General features: G+C 45.5%; 1 protein-coding gene across 2 annotated transcripts in view; it reads right to left on the bottom strand.

Moving 5' to 3' along the window:
* The window catches only part of klf8 (Kruppel like factor 8), a 58037-nt gene that overhangs the window by 13186 nt on the left and 19851 nt on the right, over window positions 1–25000 (bottom strand). For both annotated transcript variants that reach the window (XM_071914081.2, XM_071914083.2), the window contains exon 2: window positions 18639–19031. In XM_071914081.2, the coding sequence (XP_071770182.2) occupies window positions 18639–19031 (393 nt within the window). The remainder of the gene's footprint in view (window positions 1–18638; window positions 19032–25000) is intronic.

Here is a 25000-nt window from a genome sequence, read left to right as displayed (position 1 = left end):
GTGGGCGACGCTGACTGGCAAACAGATGGTTTTTATTGAAAGGACAATATTGGGCCAATATATCAGATAGGGAAAACTGGTATTTCCGTCTAACCCTTGTATCCTGTGTAGGAAGGTTCGACCAACATGGGTTTTTGATGGCTGATCCTGATTCTGATTGATTCAGATTAGAGTTGTGGATAGCTGATACTTTGCTCTGATATTCTGTAGATTTATTTTACCGTTTTCATACCAAAAAATTCCAAGGACTCAGTGTATCACCCAAAATCTTCTTCTTGTCAGGGTTTAAAAGCCTCTGAAACAGCATTTAGACCATCATGGGACACTAAAACTCTCCACTGAAACACAGACTGACATCCTGAAACTGTGGAGTAAAACAATTTTGTAACCCTAGTTCAGTGACACTGCAAAAAAAAAAAAAAAAGCTGAGGTGGCACAAATGCAATGGAAGGAGATGAACGGAGCAAGATGGACGCTCCGTTTTACTGTTTGAGGAACTGAAATGATTTTGTTTTTGTTTCTTCTCTGGTGTGAGATCCAGGCGAAGACGCTGCCAGGGGAATTTTTTTTTTTTTTTTTTAATGGGAAACAAATTTTGTCGTGTCAAAGGTTTGCTGTCACATGACTGTCACTGATGTCAACAATATGGCCGCCACGGCTGATCCGACGTCAGCACTGTGAATACTTTTCACCCGTCGTACAATCTGCCGAGCCTCTGCCGCTGTACACCTCTCTCTCGTTCCCACTGTGGATCCACGTGACCCGCGCTCCACATCGCAGCTTTTTAAAGCCGCGAACGCGCAATTATCTTGATTGTTCAAAACCGAGGCTCGAATTAGACTGATTGCGTCGGCTGGAAGCGGAGTCGGCTTTGTGGAGCCGCTTAATCCCGGATCGATGTGTTGGGTTAACTGGAGTCGGGCTTTCTGATATTAAGCCTCGCTTTTCTTAGCCTCCTTTGTGGAAGCGGGAGCCGGTCGCTTCCACAGGCTCAGCTGCAATCCAGCTCGAAAAACAGGGAACAATGGCTGCTGTGTGGGACCTTGAGAGGGGGGGGGGGGGAGAGGGAGAGAAGGAGTGAGAGAGAGAGAGAGAGAGAGAGAGAGAGAGAGAGAGAAGGGCTGGACGGAGGGAGAGAGAGACTGGTACAGAGAGAGAGCAAAAGAGAGAAGAAAGAGGCCAACAGAGACGGAGAGAGAGTGAAAGAGAAATGAGGAGAAATGATAGAGAGACAGAAGAAATGAAATGAGAGAGGGAGAGAGAGAGAGAGAGAGAGAGAGAGAGAGAGAGAGAGAGAGACAGAGAGAGACAGAGAGGGAGAGAGAGACAGAGAGAGAGAGAGTTCAGCTCTGGGTGGAAACAGTTCAGCTGCAGGCTGAGCTCTGACCGGATCAATAAAAAGAGAGAGAAATAAAAAGGAGGGTAAACTCTCACCTCATCACAAGGCAAAGAAACAACATTAAAGACACGAATCAATTAGATTTCCAGACTAACATTCAATTCTGTTTTTTTCTTCAGTGATCCGACCACAACACCAACAAGGAGAGTTTGGGAAACTGAAACTGAAGTGATTCGCTCACTAAACTGCACTTTTGCCCGCATCAGATTTGCATTAGTGTGTATTGAGTCTGGCCACTACAGTAACACACACACACACACACACACACACACACACACACACACCTGGATTTGACTAGGATAGGGGGATTTTAAGGACATGATACAGTTAGGAGGAGAGGAGGGGAGAGGAGGGGAGGAGAGGAGAGGAGAGAGTAGAGGAGAAGAGAAGGGGAGGAAAGGAGAGGAGAGGAGAAGAGAGAAGAGGAAAAGAGAGGAGGAGAAGGAAAGGTGAAAGGAGGAGAGGATAGGAGAGGAGAGGAGAGAGCAGAGGAGAGGAGGAGAGGAAACGAAAAGAAAGGAAAGGAGGAAGATCAGAGAGGAAGAGGAGGGAGGGCCGTAACGTGATTAGAGAGAGACAGCCTTGAAAAAAAGAAAAAAAAAGAAAAGAAAATGAAGTGTGAAAGAGAGTGAGGGAGTGGGCGAGGGAGGAAGAGAGAGATGAGAGAGAGAGAGAGAGAAAGAGAGAGAGTGGGTGGGTGGGAAAGGCCTAGCGTTGCCATGGAAACTGGAGCTATCAGCTGACTCCTTTTTTCCGCTCGTTCGTTCCCCACCCACCAACTCCCTTCCCCTCCCCTCCCTCTCCATTCATCTTTCCATCACTTCATCCCTCGCTCCTCTCTCTCTCTCTCTCTCTCTCTCTCTCCGACCATGCCCCTTTCACCTTGCCCCCCTTTCCCTCCTTTCATCACTCCCTCTTCTTCTCTCTCTCTTTTACTCGGCCACACCCTTCCACCTCACCCTCTCCTTCACTTCATCGCTCCCAACTCGCTCTCCCCTCTTCTCTTCTTCTTTCCTTTCCTCTCTTCTTCATGTTTTCATTTCCTCTCCCCTCTTCTCCTCTTTTCTCTCCTTCTTTCCTCTCATCTTCCCTCCCTTTGCTCTCCTCTCCTATTCATTTTCCTTCCCTCTTTTCTCCTCTCCCCTACTCTTTTCTTCTTTCCTCCTCTCTACTTTCCTTTCCCCTCTCCTACTTCCCTTTCCTCTCCTCTCTTTCCTCGCATCTCCCCTCTTCTGTTCTCCTGTCCTTCCCTCTCTTCTTCATCTTTCTTTTTTCCTTTCTTGTCTCCACTTCCTTCCTTTCCTTTGCCCTCCTCTCCTCTTTCATCGCCTCTCCTCTCTTCTTCTCTTCTCTCCTCTTCTTTATTTTTCTCTTTTCTGTTCTCCCCCCCCTCTCCTCTCTCATCTCCTGTCTTTCACGCTGGCTCAGATTAAAACCCGCAACACTTTGTAAAATCCCCATAAGAAGAGATTGAAAGGCTGGAGTCCAAAAGAAGGAAGAAGAAGAAAAACCCTCTGGACCGCTGTGATCAGAGAGAGGGGGAGAGAGAGAGAGAGAGAGAGAGGGAGAGAGAGAGAGAGAGAGCGAGAGGGAGAGAGAGAGACTTCCTAACATGAGGAGAGATAAAGAGAACAGGGGGAAGTGCAGCAGGTCGTCGCCCGGCGGAGGGAGGAGGAACTCGGCTCGACTCTCACACACAACTCAAATCATTTCTTCTTGGTTTTTGATGAGCAGACTCGGGACATGAAGCAGAAAGCGGCCTCAGGCTCAGGTTTAACAGTCTTCTGGTGCAGACTGCTGGTCTATAATGGACCAATAAAACCAGACTAAAGCGACTGATGTGGTTTGGACCCGCTTTTGAGACACTGTTAAAAAAAAGAAACGACACCTCACGATGTGTTTGGAGGAGCGTCTTCCCCCACAGAGCCGCAGTTCCTGGGAATTCAGCGACAAAATTTGCTATTTTCATGTTTATTTCACTCAGGAAATCTTTTGTTTTAAAGAAGTAATCTATTAATTACAGGCGTTTTACCGTCAACTCATCAGCCTCTCGCCAGGTGAAAGCTTCCCTGCTCATCTTGCTTTAAAAATCAACCCAGAGACTTAACACCTGGTCAAACTGTACCGAGGCGACCTGCTGCTTTCTGCTGAGATGGTTTCATACAGAAAGGGATTGAAAATTGAACTTGACAAGTCTTTAAAAATGTCAGACAGACCCAAAGTAGTTTTACCCGTCGTGTAACAGAACGTATTCACAAAACACTGTGAGTCAGCTGAGAGTCTGCGTTACTTATTATTACTTATTCAACAACGGCATGTGACCAAAAAACAAGGGAACTCTCTCTGAAACAATCTACCAGCGGCGTGAGACAGTTCAGCTCCAAACGTCTTGAAATGCTACGAGTGCAACATGAAAACCCCTCGCTGCACTCCTCATGTTCTGCAGCCGAGCTAGCTAGAGAGCACACACACACACACACACACACACACACACACACACACACTTCTAAGCCATAAAATGGGTCACCCAGTCTTCGCCTTGCAATTAATTCATGTGATCTACAACTTGAATGGAATTGGGTAGTAGCTCCGCTGCTGAGTGACTGCTGCGGTGAGAGAGCCAGAGGAAGAGAGTCATATTTTGTAATATTTCCACCTGTACCCAGACTGGGTCTACTATAGCTAAGATACCACACCAGTACCCCGCTGTACCCAGACTGGGTCTACTATAGCCAAGATACCACATCAGTACCCTGCTGTACCCAGACTGGGTCTACTATAGCCAAGATACCACATCAGTACCCTGCTGTACCCAGACTGGGTCTACTATAGCCAAGATACCACATCAGTACCCTGCTGTACCCAGACTGGGTCTACTATAGCCAAGATACCACATCAGTACCCCGCCGTACCCAGACTGGGTCTACTATGGCTACGATACCACATCAGTACCCCGCCGTACCCAGACTGGGTCTACTATAGCCAAGATACCACATCAGTACCCCGCCGTACCCAGACTGGGTCTACTATGGCTAAGATACCACATCAGTACCCCGCCGTACCCAGACTGGGTCTACTATAGCCAAGATACCACATCAGTACCCCGCCGTACCCAGACTGGGTCTACTATGGTTAAGATACCACATCAGTACCCCGCCGTACCCAGACTGGGTCTACTATGGCTAAGATACCACATCAGTACCCCGCCGTACCCAGACCGGGTCTACTATGGGTATGGTGTTTGCGAGTCTTTGCACTGCACTCATGTCGGGCAGTTTTACACATCTCCGTTATAAATAACTAAATAACTCAAACATACTAGGGATATTCCTTGCCAGTAAAGTAAGATATATATGAGGAAGTAAAGGCATGAATTCCCCAAACAAAAACCACAAAACTTGAGATTAAAATTTAAAAAAAAAAACATCTTAAAATAATCTTACTGGACGGGAACAAATCTTTCAGGCCTATGTACGGGAAATACTGGTACAGCACCAGTACCTTCCTGTAGCTTATCCATACTGGGTCTTCTATGGGTTTAGTGCAGTATCTGGTCCAGTATTAGTACCTTGTTGTACCCATATTCAGCCTTTTACAGGTACTACAGGTTTTACTGGTGTACTACCAGTCAGACATGTAGGACTGGAGTCCCGGACCTTTGACCTACTGTATGTTCATGCATTAGAGAAACTCCATTAGCTGCTGTGTGTCACCTTGTGGGTTCCGGAAGGATGATTTATTTAGAATAGAACTACAATAATTCTATTTTGGATACTATGTCTTCATTATTGTTGATGAATCCTGAGAATTGCCAGATGCTGAATTGTCAGATTATCAGATTTTTTTTGCTAATATGACACTTGGAGACTCAAATTTGGACTCGAACACAAATGACTCGAACTTGGACTCGATCAGTGGTGACTAAAGGCTCGACTCGGACCCGGATGTATGGTGACTCGACTACAACTCTGGCACCAGTACTCCTCTGTACCCATACTGGCTTGTGCAGTATAAAAACCCTAAAACCGTCCCGTTACCCGTCCACCGGCCCGGTAATGAACCGAACTGAAGCGAAACGTGGCTGGAAGCCGCTGCGCTGTGGACACACACTGCAGAAACAACACACTGGACTCCATCGAGTCCAATAAGCTTTACGTCCCTGTGTCACTGTGCTTTTCTTCTCTACAGAGAGAAATCAATAGGTGGCAAGGTGAGACAAACAATACGGTGACTGTGTGTGTGTGTGTGTGTGTGTGTGTGTGTGTGAGAAAGAGGGAGGGGATGGAGGAAGGGAGGGGTAAAGCAGGAGAGAAGGGAAAGGACAGAAGGATAGAAGGAAAGAAGGGAGAGAGAGAGGGAGAGAGAGGCACCTTTGACATTGATTTTCTTTGTCTCACACACACACACACACACACACACACTCAGCAAGTGTGTGTGTGTGTGGGGGGGGGGGATTAACAACTTCCCCTTTAATCAACGCTACGTGACTGTGCTTTTTAGGTTTACATGTACTGTACAAGTGCACTGAATGTGTATGTGCATGTGTGTGTACGCAAGCATGTTCTCTATGTGTGTGTGTGTGTGTGTGTGTGTGTGTGTGTGCGCCCAGGACTGGGAGGTTGGAGCGAAGACAGTGAGGATGATACGAACGATAAAATAAAGACAGAGAGCAAAAACAACAGCTGGGAGAGATATTAACCACAAACCATGCAGCCCTGCCCTGCACGCACACACACACACACACACACACACACACACAGCTCCACCCCTTAAGTCTGACCCACCCAGTGAAACACCAACTGCCCCCACCCTAGAATCCAGGGTAAGTCTCCCTCTCTCTACATGTATGCACACATACAGCAGTGCAGCCTAATCCCAGCATGCCTCACTGTATCTGTTATACAATGTAATGCCGACTGTCTGCCTAATGTTGCCTAATAGGAGTTGCCAAAGTTCCCTCGGTGCTTTAGAAACTTGTTTGTCTCTGTCCCGCCCGCCCACACAGGACGGCCCGACTCGAACCCTTGAAGGAAAACTCTAACCGAGTTTTAATTAAGGTTTCGGTTTCCACACTTAAAGGAAAAATCCTCCCTCAGATCCTTAAACTGTTAAATATCACCACTCTGTGATGTTGTAACTGACTTTTTCGGTGAACCCACTTTCCCTCAACTTGCCTCGTCTACTTCTACTGCAGTTACTAATTTTCCTACGTTTCCCAGAATGCCTTTCAGCAACCCCCAGAGAACGGGCCTGAACTTGTTGCATTCAGCTGTGGGTTATACATGCAGGTGGAGAGAGACACTCATAGCCAATGCTCTCTGTGGTTACGTTAGGCCCCGCCTCCTGTCAATCACGGCCCAGTCAAACCAACAGACAAACCAAAGCCAGACGCTTCCTTCAGCTATACTAGATTTTACACATTTACTGCTTAAAATTGGTGTCCTCTTCTTTACTGGGAGTAACTCGCAATATTTAGATAACATTGATTTAAGGCGAGGGAAAAATAGCAAATATCTCATAACGTAAGCAAAAATGGAAAACGATCTACAGTGATGTAAGACAGAAAGGGGAATGCAGGAAATGAGCAAAAACTGCAGTTCAGTGGAATGTTCCTTTAATGCCTGAACGCACTGCAGGCTGGAACTGAGACGAGTCGCTTGACTCTCATCTAATGTGACGCCTCTACAGCTCACTGAAGGTGGGAGATCTGAACCAGCAGCATCACTGACACCTGCAGATTACTGACCATTAATAACACACATGGTGTCATTTTGCCTCAAAATAGGTCAGAGGTCACTGCAGCTCCACAAAACTCATGAAAAACAGACACTTTGCTCCTCTGCTGTACAGAATATCTCCAAAAACTTTTCAGGAATTCAAACCTTTCTTCAGACTGATAACAAAGCGCACAGTGAGTTTCCTCAGCCTCACTGTTCACTCAAAGATTCCAGTTTCTTTTTCTTTGTTGATGTTACACTTTAAAGTCACTCTAAAGGCTCTCTGTGAATAAAATATCATCGCTGACAGATTTTTTAAAAAAAAAACCTTCAATTTCCAAATAGTCAGCTTTTCAGGGATTGAGAAAAGCCGACTTATTTTCAGATTGATAACAAAGCGTTCTTTGAAGTGACACAAGAGGCTCTGAACGCTTTTCATCGGCGCCGCGGTCATGAAGCAAGTCCTTAAAACACCTTTAAAAAAGGCAAAAAAAATACAAGTAAGTAGTTGCGAGGTTTCCGGTTGATTTCTCGACGGCAACAGAGAGTAAATTCTGCTTTCGGGTGGAGTTTCTCCCCGTGTGACCTGCAGCTGAGGGTGGAGCAGGGCGGAGAAACTTTAACCTTTCTGTTTAATCCAGTAAAGACCGGCTACTAGACTCTACTGATCCATCCATTCTTCCGCAGTCATCACCTTCATTCTTTTTTTTAAAAAGGCAAACATCTTGTCCTGACGCTGAACCCTTCAGCAGCGTCAGCAGCCTCAACACACGGGCTGCGCTTCAAACCGAGCCGTCCGCCATTTGACAAAAAAAACAACTCTTATAAAATGACTGAAAGCAAAACACACAAACAATGGAGCTTTTCAAAGTGCACAAAAAAAAGAGAATGCAGAAAGATGACACGTTTACAGACGGGATTCTCTGTATTTTAGAGATATAGATCGACAATGGTAACTATTTTTTGCTCATAAAATAGACACACACAGACTGTACGAAACATTAGAAGCACGTTCCTACTGGGGTTCGACTGATACAGGTTTTTGATGCCAATACCAACACCGATGTTTTTGTATTGAAGCTGCTGATAACTGATACTTCGCGCCACTTAGTGCCAATATTCTGCATATTTAAATCTGACCATTTTCATGCCAAAATATTACAACAATTACACTTCTGGGGGAAATTACACTTCTGATTGGTGGAGCTGACTACAGGCTTTCTGTTACATCACTTCTGATTGGCTGAGCTGACTTAGTGTTACATCACTTCTGATTGGTGGAGCTGACTACAGGCTTTTTGTTGCATCACTTCTGATTGGTGGAGCTGACTATATGCTTTCTGTTACATCACCTCTGATTGGCTGAGCTGACTTTAGACTTAGTGTTACATCACTTCTGATTGATGGAGCTGACTACAGGCTTTTTGTTGCATCACTTCTGATTGGTGGAGCTGACTATATGCTTTCTGTTACATCACTTCTGATTGGCTGAGCTGACCACAGGCTCTTGGGACTCTCATACCCAGAATGCCACTGATGTTGCCGGACCAAGCTGCGGTTTATCATGGAAGCGGCGCTGAAAATAAAAACTGTCTCTTCCCCATCAGTGATGCTGGCTGCACTTCCTGTACGCTCCACGCTAGACGAACAGGCTGCCAGCGATGACATCATCATTCTGCACCAGAAGAGGAGATATTTGGGGGGGGGGGGGGTGACTGCACCCATGCATTTTGGCACTGCATTGGTCGTTTTCCCACACTAACACCACCCTCACTATCTTTCTATCTCTATTTATTCCTCTGTGTCTCTCTCTCTCTGTGGATAGGAGTAGAGAGAGAGAGAGAGAGGGAGAGAGAGGGAGAGAGAGGGAGAGAGAGAGAGAGGGAGAGAGAGGGAGAGAGAGAGAGAGAGGGGGGGGAGACAGAGAGGGGGGGGGAGACAGAGAGAGAGAGAGAGATGCTGCATCCCGAAATTGTGAATGCGCTGCCCTTTGAGTGGTTTCAATGCTTCACCATACACAGGGGCAACATATGCACACACACACACACACACACACACACACACACACACACACACATTGAAAAACACACAGAAGTACTCACACACTCACCAACTCACACTCATGCTAGCAATGCCCTCCTGGCAAAAGCACAATAAATAGGCCTCTAACCTCCCTCTCTCATGCAAACACACACACACACACACACACCCACAGGCAGTGGTAGGGTGTGTGTGTGTGTGTGTGTGTGTGCGTGTGTGTGTGTATGTGGCCTGTCTTTGTGCATGAGTGCTCCTGTTTGCTGGAGGACAAGTGACTTGTTTATGTGCATACATCAGTGACACACACACATACACTGAGGCCTCATTGTGTGTGTAACTGTTTGTGTGTGTGTGTCTATGTGAGTGTGTGTGCGTGTCTGTGTGTGTGTGTGTGTGCGTGTGTATGTATATCCGTGTTTGTGCGCCCTCGTGTATAAGACAGAGAGAGAGAGAGAGATTACAGGGCTTTTCACTGTGTTTTGCTGGCAGGTATTCAGAGTGTGTGTGTGTGTGTGTGTGTGTGTGTGTGTGTGTGTGTGCCTTTGGCTGAAGCGGTGAGTTAGAAAGAGAGTGAGGCAGAGGGGAGGGGGCAGGGAGAGAGTGAAAGAGAGAGAGAGAGAGAGAGAGTGTGTGAGGGGGAGGTGTGTGTGTGTGTATGTGTGTGTGTGTGTGTGTGTGGAGGGGTGGGGGAGTGTTGGAAAGGTGGAGGAGGAAGAGGAGGAGTGAGGAGGGGGAGGGGTCCGGCTGCACAGTCTTTTCGGCAACTCCCGCCAGAGCTCTGGTTGCCATGGAGACGAGCGAGCGGAAGCAGAGCCTCCCTCGACATATCCTATTAGGGGCGAGAGAGAGGGGGAGAGAGAGAGAGAGAGAGAGAGAGAGAGAGAGAGAGAGAGCTAAAGAGAGAGAAAGTAAGGGAAGAATGAGAGAGAGAGCGCTAAAGAGAGAGAGAGAGATGAAAAAAAGTGTGTGTGTGTTTGTTCTGGGAGAGAGAGAGAGACAGAGAGAGAGAGAGAGAGTTGCTGGAAGGCCATAACAAGGCCACAGAATAACCTTTGACCCTGTCCTCACACACACACACACACACACACCACTAGTATGAACCAACCAACCATGTCCACTAGCTAATAATCTCCTCTCCTCTCTCTGTTTCCTTCTCTCCTCCTTCTTCTTCTTCACTTTGATCGACCGACGACAGCGGACTGCCCCGCTGCCCAGGAGCAAGGCACCGAGCTGGGGAAGACCCGATCAGACCCGATCAAGGCTTATATATCGATTGACTATCCCCGACTATAGGAATACAGGTAGTTTAGTTTATGTTTTTTGTTTGGTTTTTTTTTTGGTTTGAAAGCACACTAAGGCAGTGGAAGCTCTACTTAAAGCTGCCAGTAATGCACAGCAGACTTCTGAAACTGCCAGAGAAGATGTAAAAACAGTCTTGATTGGATCTACAGGCAGGCCGGTCTGGCAGTAAACACAGGCGGCGTGTTGCTGTAATGGAAAGGTATTTACTTACACTGTCATTTTTGAACATAATAATAATGACAGACTATTAAAGATAAAAGAAATGCAACCACACTGCAGGCTATTCATTCATAATGCAGTTATGTAACTGAGCAGGTTATTAAGCCTGATCTTCCCTCGCTTGGTCTGGTTTCACTGGTTTCAGATCCATCACAGTGATGCTTGTAGTATGCAGCCGTTTAATTGTTTAAAACTAAATAAATAAATAAATATTGGCTCGGGACTCGGTATCGGCAGATACTTGATATTAACTGAGTCGGACCGGACACCACAGCAGACACCAGTACAGCAGTGTGTTCGTACTGGGCAGCTCCCAGTGCGACTGGATTACACTGTGAACGCTCAGCAGGGCTTCAGAGAGGCAAATGTAAGACTTCTTAAGACCCTGTCAGTGCTTCCTGGAATTGAATTTCAAAGGTTTCTCAAAATGAAGACTACATTTCCCATAATACCCTGCTGCTTCCTGTCGCAAAGAGGATGTTTCCGCTTGTTTTGAAGAGAAAGAAGGAGGATAAGAGGCCTCAGCAGTCAATATGCATTCAGAGCAGGGAAGCTAACATGAAGTTTAACTGCACAGAACAGTGGAACTGCAGTAAAGTTGCAGAGTAGAGGCCAGTAGAGGCCGGCAATCTTGTTGGGACGGTCTTGTTATATTAGACAAATTGGTAAATATACCAATGTCTCAAAATGAATGTGGTGATGATTTATTGATGTTAAAATGTAGCAGAAGCAGGAAGTGAAACGTGTGTTTATGAGCCCACAGCAGAATAAACACCAGTAGAATCTGCTTCCTCAGGCTCTTATCTCTGGACAGGAAACTCCACTGCTCTGTGTTGGAGGCAGCCTCAGAGGTGTGGTCAGCACACACACACACACACACGCACACACACACACACACCCTCTGCTTAATGATCTCTTACGCAACGCTGCTCCACCCAGCCCCCACCCTACACTAACCCAAACCACACCACACACACACACACACACATACACACACACACACGGGGCTCTGCTGGGACCCCCCCCCCCCCCCCCCCCCACACACACACACACACACACACACACACACACAAACACACACACAAACCCTTACAGCCTCATGTGAACACACACAGCTGCTGAGATAATTCTGCTTTTTCTCTCAGATACAAGATTTCTTTTTTAAATTTAAAGCTTTTTAATCGTGACGGATACAGCGGCTGTTGTGGGGTCAAACCTGTGACCTTCTGGGTACGGGACGCTCTTTGAACCCCTTCATAAAACCAAAACCATACACACACACACACACACACACAATTCTCCACCACCCATAGCTTCAGCTTGACATTACACTCCAGCCCCCCTCTTGCTCACACATGCAGCCTGTTCCATAAATGCCAGTAAATCAGTTCTGCCAGTTTCATCGCTCAAGATTGTAACGTTGTAACGTTACTAGTAAAGTTCTGTATCGACCGTCTGTGTGAACGCTGCCGCGACTTTAACGACGGAGCGGCACAACGTTCGGGACGCTCTGTTGTCCGACCGCAGACCACCAGGCAACGAGCTGCAGCTTTACTTTTTTTGACGCAAATGTGGAATTGGACAGACGGTGAAATGAGAGAGAGATCCTGGGAGAGATCAGCCCGCCGTGTTTTCAAACTGCAGAGACTCCGCCGGTTAAACCTAATTTCCGGGAAATGACAACAGAGGAATTTAACGGGTTTTGCTAGTATTGTGTGAATGGCATTACGTTAAAAAAAGCGGAAAGGATTGTCTTGTGTGAACAACACAAACTGCCACCTTTACCGAAAAAAAGGAAACGGCACTTTTACAGGTTCTGAAAGGGGCTTCTGTGTACCGTCTGTGGCAGTCAATTCACTTCTATTCAGCAGAAAAAAACAGTTAACCAAGACGATCAGTACAAATTAATATGCAATATATCACTGGAATCCTGAAGATTGTACTGTTCACTTTTATAATACAATTTAACACATGCTTGCTCCCGTTGTAAACACAAAAAGGTTTTCTTAGACTATAAAAAGTGACTACATCATCTGCGAACAGACAGTGAGGCGACGGTTTGTATTATCAGATATAAATAGTGAGAGAAGTGTTCTTCAAACCGCCTCCTGCTGCCGCTCTGCTCCATGCTCCTCCACCAGCAGATATCACTTCTGTTGCCTCCGTGACAGACGCCTCAGCTGACTCAAAGATGCGATCGGGACGAGTCAGAAACAATCTGAACAACTAGAGAAGAGCTTCAGCTAAACACCTGGGATGGAAGTGGAACTGTGCGTCGAATCAAACCTGAAACTCTGAAAAAGTTTGAAAAATCCCATTTCTGATACTGAGTAGCGTCACAACATCAACAACAAGAGACAAAAACCACTAAAATATGTAACTTTTGAGAAGATAACATTTGAACGCCTCGGTGATATACAGTGTTTGATCTTCGCATGTGCACAAACTTTGTCCCTACTGGCCACCGTACACTCACTGTCTGTGAGCCAATCAAATCGAAGCAAAAACAATGGCCCTGTATCAAACAGGCTCCTGATTGGCTGTTGTTACGCTGCTCTACACAAAGCGGTTACATGTAAACTTCTGTTCCTCGGCTACCTGGATGGAAAACTAGCCTGACATTAGTTGAAAATTAACTTTAATCCCATGTGACAACATGTGGGGTGAGGCAGCAAAATGAAACAATGAAGACCAAGACAAACGAAGATCCAGTGTATCAAGTCAAGTGAGTTTAAAATCAGAGTTTTAAATCAAAACTCTAAATCTTCTTTCGTCTCTTTACTGAATATTTTACACGCTCCCTGATTCTGTACACGAAATAGCAAATTAATGAAAACTGGAAGCGTGATTTATGTCTCCAAAAAATGATAATTCTCGACTTATTTAATCATTATTTAACCAGGAAAGCCTCATTGAGATACAAGATCTTTTTTACAAGGTGGACCTGGCAAAGAAGTTGAAAACAAATAGATATTAGTCGAACTCTTTGACTCTTTCTCTTGGCAGGTTAAAGGTTTTTACCAAACCAGCCTCCGGCAGGTGAGGCACCGGGTTAATTTCAGACAGTTACCGCCCATTCCTTTATCTTTGTTTACTTCCCTGTATGCACTTACTTCTCTCTCATATCCACTCACACACACACACACACACACACACACAAGTTCAGGCCCCATTTCTTGGGAGTGTGTACTGAACGTGTTGTTACTGTTTTTTGTTATTCTCTTTTTATTCTTTGTGTCAGTCCTGTTCGTCAAAGCACTTACATAAACAAACTTGACTTGACTTGACCTGATCACGTGACCTGGGAGCTCGACACCTGCCAAAATGCTTCTACATTTTGGCTGTACGCCGCTGTGGAAGGCGCCCAACCGTTATCCGTGCGATTTCAGGGCAATTTCTCGTCTAAAAAAAAAAAATTGAGCTGAATAGCGAAAGTGGTTTGTGAATATCAGGGGGAAGTCGGAAAAAAAAAGAGAAAGAGTTGGTTTCCTTCCTTCCATGTGCCTTCTCCTCCTATCTGCCCTCCCAAACACACACACCACACCCTGCTAATGGGGTTCGTCTGATTCTGGAAAGTCATGCCTAGCCCCCATTCTCACATACAGTCACAAACTGAATGTGCCGAGAGGAAAATCTGCCTCGTTTTCTGACGGATAACTACAGATTTTTGATATCATACAATGGGTTCATAGCGGGGTTCCTGGGCCTCAGCATGTGAAGAGCCAGTAAACATTCAACTCAAGTATTAAAATAATGAAAGCTTTGGAGTTACAAGGTTTTTTTACATGACAGCAGAGCAGATTTACCCCCTAATTCTCCCAAGGCTACCGGGCCATCCAGGGTCTGCTGGCACTACAAACTGACCAGTCCAGACCGTTTCAGTTTGCTGACAGACCGCAGACCCGAATCTGATGAGATGTGGACACAGTCTGAGAAGATTTCTGCTATTAGATATGATTTAGTATCGAGCGGCAGACCAGTCATTACTGTAGGTGGGGTGATAACCGCAGCAGGAAGAGTGAAACCTCCAACCAAAACAGTCATCCTCATACTTTCATTCTTTCACTAAACCATTCACTCAACGTCTAGCGGTTGAAAAAGTGAAATTAATCTATTCCAAGCTATTGCGGGCGATGACTGACTGTGTACAGCTTAAAAATCACTGCGCAGCGGATGAATACGTGGTTGCTCATCTGAAATAGTTCCAAAAATAAACCTGGTAACATCAGTTATATTGAATTAATTACATTTCATGTTTTGTTTTTTTGTTTTTTTATGAATCTACAGGACTTATAATGAAACCGCAAACAACTTGTTATTACTCAACAGTCAGTCTTCTTACTTTGCATAATGCTAGTCGCCTACTATCACTCAACACAGTGGATGCTAAAGTGTTAGCATGGAGCAGCAGAGTGAACGGTCCACCGGGGACACATGGATGATTTTGGTGTCTGTGTTCTTATCACTTAACAGATAACCAATGAGACAATCTCCCAAAAAACTTGATGTATTCCCTTTTGAATATATTTTTCTTTACCAAGACGTCGGCCACATTGACAAAGTTTCTCCATCCGCCCTGCGGTTTCCCTAAAATGGCCTGTTAGCATTGTTAGCATTCCTCATTGAAACCAAGGGGAACAGCTAGCCTCAGTCTGCTAAAACCTCACGCTGTCCCCTTGTTGTTGGCTATACTGAGCAAACTGGGCCAGAATTACAGGAAAAAAAAAACACAGAAAGCCACGAGGAGGACAAAATGGACGGTAACATTAATCCACTGCAGAGCCTTCCCTGTCTTATCTAACCGTCCACACCCTCTCCACCTCCGTCTCTCTCTCTCTACCTCCTCCTTTATCTCTCTCGCCCCGGCCTTCCCCGTGTAGCTCTCCCTGCCTTTCCTCTCTCCTCTCTCTATCTCTTCCTGCAGTCTTTCCCCATCGCTCCTCTCTCCACGCTCCTCTCATTTCTTTTTCTCTCCCTACCTTCACTTCTCCCTCTCTTTCACCTCTTTGCACTCTCTCTTCCTCCCTCCCTCCCTCCCTTCATATTCCTTTTCTCCACCATCCACACCCTTCCCTCCTTCCTCCCCGGCGCTCCACACCCACCCAGTATGAAGGGTGGGGCAATGGGTGCTGCAGCATGCCTGTGACGCCAACAAGCCTCACCTTATCATTACTGTCCACACCCTTTATGGTATATACTCTCTTCTCTCTCTGGTTATAATAGGCTATACCGACCTACTTATCAACATAATAGTGGAGGCAGAAATGTCAAAGGTGTTCCACCAACCAGCTACTGAAGTCCGCACCTTCTGCCATCTCACCCAGTGCCACTGGAAAAACATTCACACCTCGTTTTTTACTCATTAGAAAACTGCAGGGAAGATCGTTTTCTTGCCTGGACATGATCCACAGGGTCAGACTGCACCATTCAGCACGGATAATCGCACATGACAACTGTAGTTTCCACAATTAATATTATTAGTAGACATAACATTTATTGTTTTTCAATGTTTCATTTCGATTGTGTGCTGTAGTTGAAAATGGCCTTAGTGTTGATATAAGATGCAAAAAAGTGCAGTAAAATTGTTTGTTCCTCAAATAATCAAAACAGAATCTCATAATTTCTGCCATACTTGTGTCGTCCTATTCCTGGGAGACGTGTCCCAAAAAACTGTATGTCCAAAAAAAGTTTTATGTCAAAAAAAAAGAGGGGTCCGTGTCATTCCACCTTTGACAAATCTAGGTGCTGCCCTTTTTGAGAGAAACTCGCCAAGTCTGTGTAAATCGTAAACTCTATGCTCAGAATTAGCTTCATTTATTTGCAGCTGGACCAAAATAGTTTGATCCTGAGAAAAACAAAACCCTGGTTTGACTTGAAGAGGAGCCTTTTTAACTCAAAATGATTCACACAGTGTATTATCAGGGCGCTTTGACCCTTGACCTCCCTCATCTATTTGTTGCTCGTCATGTTGTTGATCTTAGAACTGAAGCTTATTCTGCCGTCACGCTCTCTGAACGTCACTGCAGATAAAAGGGTCGGCTTTTATGCCGCTTAAAATGCAAATTGTAAATGTCAACGCACATTAACGTGTCGGAGCAATTGGATGTTTGTTTGGTAAAGTGTGTTTCACTGCTCTCTCTCTCTACGTCTTTCCATCAATCCGTCCTCTCTCCATCTCCCTCCAGCCTCACCTCCTCTTTCTGCTCCTTCGCTCTCCCGGCATCATTTTTCTCAGCGCCGCCCTGCTTCACATTCACAGTTATATTCATTCACACCTTCCCAGTACAACCACAGAGGAAGGTAAGGCGGTTTCTACAATAGAACTGGCATCCTTCCTGTCACAAGCCGGCTTCTTTAGCCCTGAAACTAAAGAACCTATATCCAGTTCATAAATCTTCTCCACAGCCGGTGTCTGGTCGCTCTTTCCTGGGAAAAATCCTCTGCCGCACAGGAAGTGATGCGTTTTACGTTCCCGGGTTTGTTTGGAATAAACAGAAGAAGAAGAACTGGGGTAGTGAGCATGAGCAGCGACAGCCACCATGGCTGAGCAGACAGAGAAAAGAGAAACTCAAACTGCATCAACAGGAAATCCAAGCTCCGCCCCCACACTGTTTGATTGACAGGTGACCTTGTGGATTACCGCTTTAAACATCGCAAGAAAACCAAAGCTCAGTTCCCTCTCTCCAGCTGCTGCTCCACCCAAACACCCGCCGCTCTCCCTCCTCCACCCATCCACTCCCCTGACCATCATCAACTTATCCATCCATCTCCACTCCCCTCTGTTCACCCACCCCTCTATCCATCTCTCCAGTCATCCCTCCATCAGCTTTGCTCTCGCAGTTCCTCCACTCCATCTATCCATCCATCATCCATTCATCCCTCAATCTGCGCACCACCCACCCACCCACCCACCAAGTCCCTCCATCTAATATCATTTACCACCAAAACATCCCGCTTAATTCCGCTATATTTCTGCGGACAAAGTGCAGCGATGACTGATGACTGACTAGACATTATTACTGTGTCAGTGTGATTAATGATGGGACGCAGGTCACCAAACACACAGCTTAGAGGACACCTTGGTCCTGAACGCTCCCCAGGAGGGACGGCAACATGCAGGAGGAGGCCAAGTTCAACACCAACGTTTTCACAATCTGATAGTATCGCAAAATCACAGCTTTGGAAACTGTTTTGAACTGATATCAGAAGGATATTTAAGTCCTGATTTCACAAAACAATGCAGGCAGCAGCTCTGGACGACTACAGATTTCTCAACTTTCATTTTGGAGATGTGTTTACGTGTTTTTCAAGGTTTGGCGCAAACCGTCATATCAACATTTATTCAAGGTAAAAATGTTTGCTGGCTCGCCTTGGTGTTTTTTGCCTCCACTATGTTTTTGCCTTGTTTATCTGTCTGTCTGTCTGTCTGTCAGCAGGATATCTTAAAAATATATTAATGGATTTCCATGAAATTTGGTGGACAGGTCGGCCTTGAGCCAAGGAACAACTGATTCGATTTCGGTGGTGATCAGGATCCGGGATTTCTGCCATTAGACGTTTTTAGCTATTAAATTAACAGAGATGGAGACTTGATTCCAAACCCTAAAGGTCTGTTTGCGGGGTCAAGAAATCAATTCAAGTTAAAACTGAAGAGAGGAGTGATGTGTTCGGAGGCCTGCGCTCTCTGACTGAACTCTAGTTTTTTAAACATGGCTTCCAAATACATTTCTGCCGTTTCTTGCCATCTGTTCTACGGATGAAACTACAAGATCAAATCTGGACTCTCTGAGGTTGAAGCATGGGAAGCGCCACGCCTTCCCACACCCAGCTGACTGCCATGCCTCTCTCCATCCATCTGTCCGTCACTCCTGCTGCTTCTTCTTCATCTATGAAACGTTTGCTCCATCCCTCCATACCTCCCCAACCCCCTCCCGCACCTCCCTCCACCTCCTGTTCCTCACCGTGCACTCCATCTCCTCCGGCTCCGGTTTGATCTGTACGGAGGGCATGTCTGTCTCGTCCTGCTTCTTCTTCTCCTCCTCCTCCTCCTCCTCCTCCTCCTCTTCCTCCTCCTCCACGGACTTCGTCGCCACCTCCTCCCGCTCCTCCTCGCCTCCTTCCTCCTCCTCCTCCTGCGGCGGCCGAGGCCTGGTCGCCGGCTCCTCCTCCTCCTCTTCCTGGGCTGCGGGCGGCGGCGGTGGTGACGATGATGGCGGCGGCGGCTGTTGTTGTTGTTGTTGTTGTTGTTGTTGTTGTTGTTGGGTCACGGCGCTCTGCCTGGCCGGGCTCCTCTGCTTCTTCTGGGCGCCGGCAACACCGCTAGCACTCTTCTTCTGCTTAGGAGTCGACTGGCACTGAGGAGAGAAGAAGAAGAAGAAGAACAGGAGGTGAGAGGAGGAACAGGGAGAGAGATGGAGGGGAGGAGGAGGGAGAGACGGTGGGGAAGAGAAGAAGAAGAAGAAGAGTTGAAGGTGGGGAAAGAGAGAAGGGGGGAGGAGGAGGTGACAAGGGGGGTAGTTGAGGAGAAAGGGGGGGTGGGGAGAAAAGAGGAGAGAGAGAGAGAGAGAGAGAGAGGGAGGTTAAAAAATGCCAAAACTTCCAGGCCAGGGGGAGAGGGAGCAGCAAGAGGATTTGTTAAGGGATTTGAAGCAAGAAGGAATGGAGAATAAAGGGAGGGGGGGGGGGGGAGGGAGAGAAGGAAGGAAGAGGAGAGAGGAAAGGAAATGGCCTCCAAATGTGAGACCATGTGAAAGGAGGAGGAAAGAGAAAGGGGGCAGGAGAGATAGGAGGAAGAGGAAGAGGACAGGTAAGAGAGGAGAGGAAAGAGAGAGTTTGGGAGGGAAAAAAAACCAAGACAGGAAGCGTTACCTCTGCTCTCAAAGCCGGCTAAACGGACCCAAAAAAAAAAAAAAAAAAAAACCCACACACACACAAAAACCTGCCTGTTTAAAAAACACACAATGTTTGAAAGAGATAGAAAAGGAAAAGGCAAAGAGAGAGAGAGAGAGAGGAGACAGAGAGACAAAGGCCTAATCCTGAAGCTGCCAGTGAGGGAATGAGAGCAAAAGAGAAATAACAGAGAGAGAGAGAGAGAGAGAGAGAGAGAGAGAGCAGGGAGGAGTAGCCGTGAACTGACCCCTCCCTCCCTTTCAGCGGCAGGCAGGCGGACACACCCTTTTCTGGAAGCCGAGAGAGAGAGAGAGAGAGAGAGAGAGAGAGAGAGAGAGAGAGAGAGAGAGAGAGAGAGAGGGGTGTGGGGAGTGCCAAGGCGGAGAGAGCGACACACACACACACACACACACACACACACACACACACGGAGTCCTAGTACTGCAATACACTCCTTCTTTCTGTTTCTTTCTCTTACATTTCCTTTCTCTCACACTTTAAATCGTCTAAATAAAATTGTGCAGCAGCGTATGAAGAGTGGAGCGAGTGGAGTTGGGAATCTCCGCTGATGTAAACTATCTCTGTGAGCTGATAGTGGAAGTTGTTCTCTTCCGGTTCATTCTCTTTCTCTTCTCCCTTCAAGCTGAGCTCCCATTGGCTGTGGCCAGATCTCTCTCAGATTTCAGTCTTGGTTTGATTATGTGGTTACACCTGGCATTTCAATGTGATTTCAATGTGATTTTTTTTTTAAGATGGCGATTCCAAAAAATCGCCTGAAAATGGCTTTTATGCTCCTGCTGTGGCTGTGTTTCTTCAAATAAAAATAAAATCGAAATCACACACGATTGAAAGAAATCTTCTCAGTCTTGAGTCTGAAGTCTTGAACCCGGTCACACTACATGATAATCAGCGTTAAAATCGTCCAGTGTGACCTCACCTTAAAGAAATAAAAGAAGAAGTGCTAGGATCGCACCTTCTCTCTCTCTCTCTCTCTCTCTCTCTCCTCTCTCTCTCTCACTCTCTCTCTCTCTCTCTCTCTCTTCTCTCTCTCTCTCTCTCTCTCTCTCCTCCTCTCTCTCTCTCTCTCTCTCTCTCTCTCCTCTCTCTCTCACTCTCTCTCTCTCTCTCTCTCTCTCTCTCTCTCTCTCTCTCTCTCTCTCTCTCTCTCTCTCTCTCTGAACAAACAGACGCTCCAATACACAACCAAGTTCCTCATCGAGCGCCGAGACGCTCACACTTCCCTCTGCATCACACTGGTCAAACACACACAGACACACAGCGTTTAGTTTTTAACGCACAGCACAGTCGACTGTATGTATGTTTCACATGTTTCTGCTTCAGCGGACACCAACACAAACTCCTGTACTTTTGCTGGAGTAGATGTAGCAGCTTCAGTAGTAGCTTCAGTAATAACTTGGTCATTCCACCATTGGAGTACAATTTAGGCATCAACAGTCTTCAAAAAATTACTTACTTTGATTGTATTTTCTGCTATGTATATGAAAAGTAGATATATTAAAGCACCAGAAACTGAATTTTGCCAGCTCAGCCTGTAAATATACATTATTTATGAGATGTTTTATATGGCATGCTCTGCGTTTGGTTCAACCCTGTTACCAATAATGAGGAACCTGAATGAGTATCATTTAAGACCTTGCTTCAAATAAATTCATCATCATCGAGTAAAGTAAAAGTCCTATTACGTGTAAACTCATGGAATTTCTGATTAGATTTAAATTACATGAGGAAAAGCAACTTTTGTAACACAATTTGTCCATCATCATAACAGACGCATATCCTTTTTTTCCATTTCAGTATTAATTCCTAGCTGTTTGCTCACATATATTTTTGTATGGAATCATTTAAAGTATTGAAGTTATAACACCTCAAACATAACGGAGTCAAAAACATTATTTAAGGTTATTTTCATAAAAACTGTAAAGTAACAGGGTTGAAAACTGGGTAACAGGGTTGAGTAAATAGTTTACTTTTGCTTGTCATTTTTACAGGTTTTCACAATAGGTTATTATATAAAAGTTATGAATGAAAATCCAAGACTAGAGGAATTTTGATAAATAAAATCTTGATCAAAATTGACATTTGTATTGTACTGACATTAACATTTGTAAATATTTATAGAGATCTGATACTAATGCCGTAGTTAAAGACCAATAAAACTGAATAATGCCATAAATTCTAATGTTAACTACACTTTAAAGGGGCACTCCTTGATTGGTTTTAGGAGTTATAGCGCCCCCAGAATTCTAACTTTTAGCCCCACTTGGTACTGCACTGTAGGGAGGGTAGTCTCTCGAGTGCCCCTTTAAGGCCCTGACACACCAAACCGACGTCAAAGAACCAGCGGCGACGAAGGCCGACTGTTGCGTCGCCTCCGATGAAACCTCCGATTTTAAAAATTTCGCTCGGCTCTTTCCTGTTCAGTTCCACATGTTGAAGGAATTTATCAGTCCAATCAACCAGAGGCAAAACAACGAACTACCAATCAGAGTGATCTCTCTCACCGACGGGCTCCGACGCCGATTCGACACGCTCAATCGGCCGAAAAGCCGCCGACAGGGTCCGACTAGTGCCGACGGTGCGGGACACACCGCAAAAACTAGGGACACCGATGCTTACCGACGGACCGACATTGCCGACGGCCGACCGTCGGCCTGGTGTGTCAGGGCCTTTACACTCAAACTCTCACTAACCTTCAATCCTAACTCTAGCTCTAACCCTAACCCTTCTTTAATAAGGCAAGCTGTATATGGATTGGGCTATTGTAAGTCTGAGAAAGAGGGATAAAGACTCTGAGGGAACCAGGAGGGATAAAGAGTCTGAGGGAACCATACTGTACGTCTCAGCTCTCTGTGTATGGTGACAGCAGTAGCGTAAACACATAAAAATCTATGGATACTATAGATTAATACAGTTCAATTCAGTTACTAAAACATACTTATAATATCCACTATTATGTCTTTATAGAGATTATGTCCTTTAGGGGAATGCTGAATGTACAACCCTGTTACTGACAAGGTGGTAACAGGGTTGCAGGTAACAGGGTTGCAAATCCAGGCTAAAGTTAGCTATTTCTCAGTAATGGATGCTAGTTTTGGAACCGCATGTCACTGTTAAGTTCATGACCAAGACAGTTTTGAAAAAAACAAAGAAATTTTTTGAATTAAAATTCTTCATGTCTATTATCTTGGTAACAGTGTTGAGCTGTTAAGCTGAACGAAGTCAGTAAATGCTGAAATTACTAAGAAAATATCAAAGATACAAGAAGGGACTGACCTGTCTTTTGGCCATGGTGTTAGCAAGGGTGGTGATGATGCAATTTCCTGTTTATCATGTGACTTACTGGCTTTCCTCTTCCTTTTGCAGGGTAAATAGGCTTCGGTAACAGGGTTGTGCGTATGTTGTGGGACACAACTTAAGTGCATAATTAATATTATTTATAATAAATTAAAAATGCAAAACAAGGTTTTGATCATTAAATGACACATATATCAACCAAACCATACAAAAGAAACAAGACTTTAGACATATTTTAGTTGTTTTATTTGATATGCAAAATGGCGGTCAACAAGGTGGGACAACAGAAAATAGCCATTTTAAGGGGTACTCCAAAGTTAGCGGTATTATGAAAAATATTTTAAAAACATTTTTTTGTAACCATGTTTGGATTTTGTTATACGATCATTTCAATGTATGGAAATTGTATTGTAATTGTAGTGGTGGTTGTAGTTGTAGAAACAGTAGCTGTAGTAGTAGTTATAGTAGTTGTTGCTGAAGTAGTACTAGAAGTAGTAGCAGTGGAAGTTGTGCAGAAGTAGTAGTTGAAGTGGAAGTAGTAGTAGTCATAGTAATAGGTATTTTGATAGCAATAGTAGTAGTAGCAGTACTAGTAGTAGTTGTAGTAGTAGTAGTAGTAGATGTAGTAATAGTAATAGTAGCAGTAGTAGCAGTAGTAGAAGTAGTAGTATCAGTTGAAATAGTGGTAGTGGTGGTACTAGTAGCAGTAGTAACAACATTAGTAGTAGCAGTAATAGTAGTACCAGTAGTAGTAATAGTAGTAGGCCTAGCAGTAGTAGTAGTACTAGTAGAAGCAGCAATAGCAGTAGTATTAGCAGTACATGTATTGTACTCTGTGTTCAAAATGGTTTGTGATACTGAACAGAGAAACAGAGACTGAGCTGTAGTGTTGGGGGAGGGGGGGGGGGGGGGGGGGGGGGGGGGCTGACATGTGACCCAGCTCCAGTGGATTCCACACTGAGGTGTGGCCTCAGCCAATCAGCCTGGGTGTGGCTGCAAGCACTGCCCCTCCCACACACACACACACACACACACACACACACACACACACCACACCACATGCTGGTCTCCCGGTCCCATTGTGCGGGACAGAGCCCCTCTGTGTCTCTAAACAAAGGTGAGGCAGAGTGCAGCTCCACCGCACCTTCCTCCAGCTGCTGAGCCACGAACCAAACGCTGCTCATCCACTGCAAACACACACAGCTAGGGTTCACAATGAAGGGGAAAATCCTAATCCTAAAACACTTCAAAATCAGCTGTATCTTGTATTTCGGGTTTATCTTGTTGTTTGGTGGTTTCTTTTTCTTATTCCTGTGATCTAAAACATCAGCGGTAAACGTCAGGTTTTTGGTGTCAGTCCCTCAGAATCAAAGAGCGAGGGCTTCTTTCTAGAGCCGCCATTTTGCACCGAGAGACGTTCAACAATCATACAGGGAGAAATCCATCGTAGAAGAAGAGAGAGACCAATTTCTCCACCCACATGAGCAGGAAATAGACCAGAATGCAATGCAGCTGCAAGACATGTTGTGTTCTGAGTAAGAGGTGTGACTAATTTTGGCTGGAAAAATGATTCATTTTGACCCGAATGCGTGTCGTTCTCTCGTTGCACGCGGCCACATCAGCTATTGTCTTCTGTGATTGGCCACTTCTCACCTGCCGTTCACACTGATCTTGTCCATTCGGCTCTACGGACGGAGCGTCGTTCTATCGCTGAACCAGCCGGACGGACACTTCACTGCCCAATTCACACATCTCGCAAATTCACCCAACAAAGAAAACGTTGCATGCTGTCCTGCAACATAAAACTCTGTCTCTTCCAAACTCCTGAAGTGTGTCGACTCCTGCTGCCGCCATCTTGGTCCAACCCAGGACAGACTGCACTTCTCCTCCACCTCCACCTCCACCTCCACATAACGCCATGACAACCTGACCACAGTTCAACACAGTTCTCCACGTTCCTGCAGTTATTTTTTACTTCAACTTCAATTGCATTCATATAATCACAGTATGCTGTTTACATGGCCTCTGCCTTTCTTGCATTATTGCCTTAATCTGTGTCAACGCATGTAATGGAGAAATTTTTAGACAAGTGTCCGAAAAACTAACGGGACATCATTTA

This window comes from Centroberyx gerrardi, chromosome 11, assembly GCF_048128805.1.
Source record: "Centroberyx gerrardi isolate f3 chromosome 11, fCenGer3.hap1.cur.20231027, whole genome shotgun sequence".
Classification (NCBI taxonomy): Eukaryota; Metazoa; Chordata; class Actinopteri; order Beryciformes; family Berycidae; genus Centroberyx; species Centroberyx gerrardi.
This window is presented reverse-complemented; position numbering and strand designations above follow the sequence as displayed.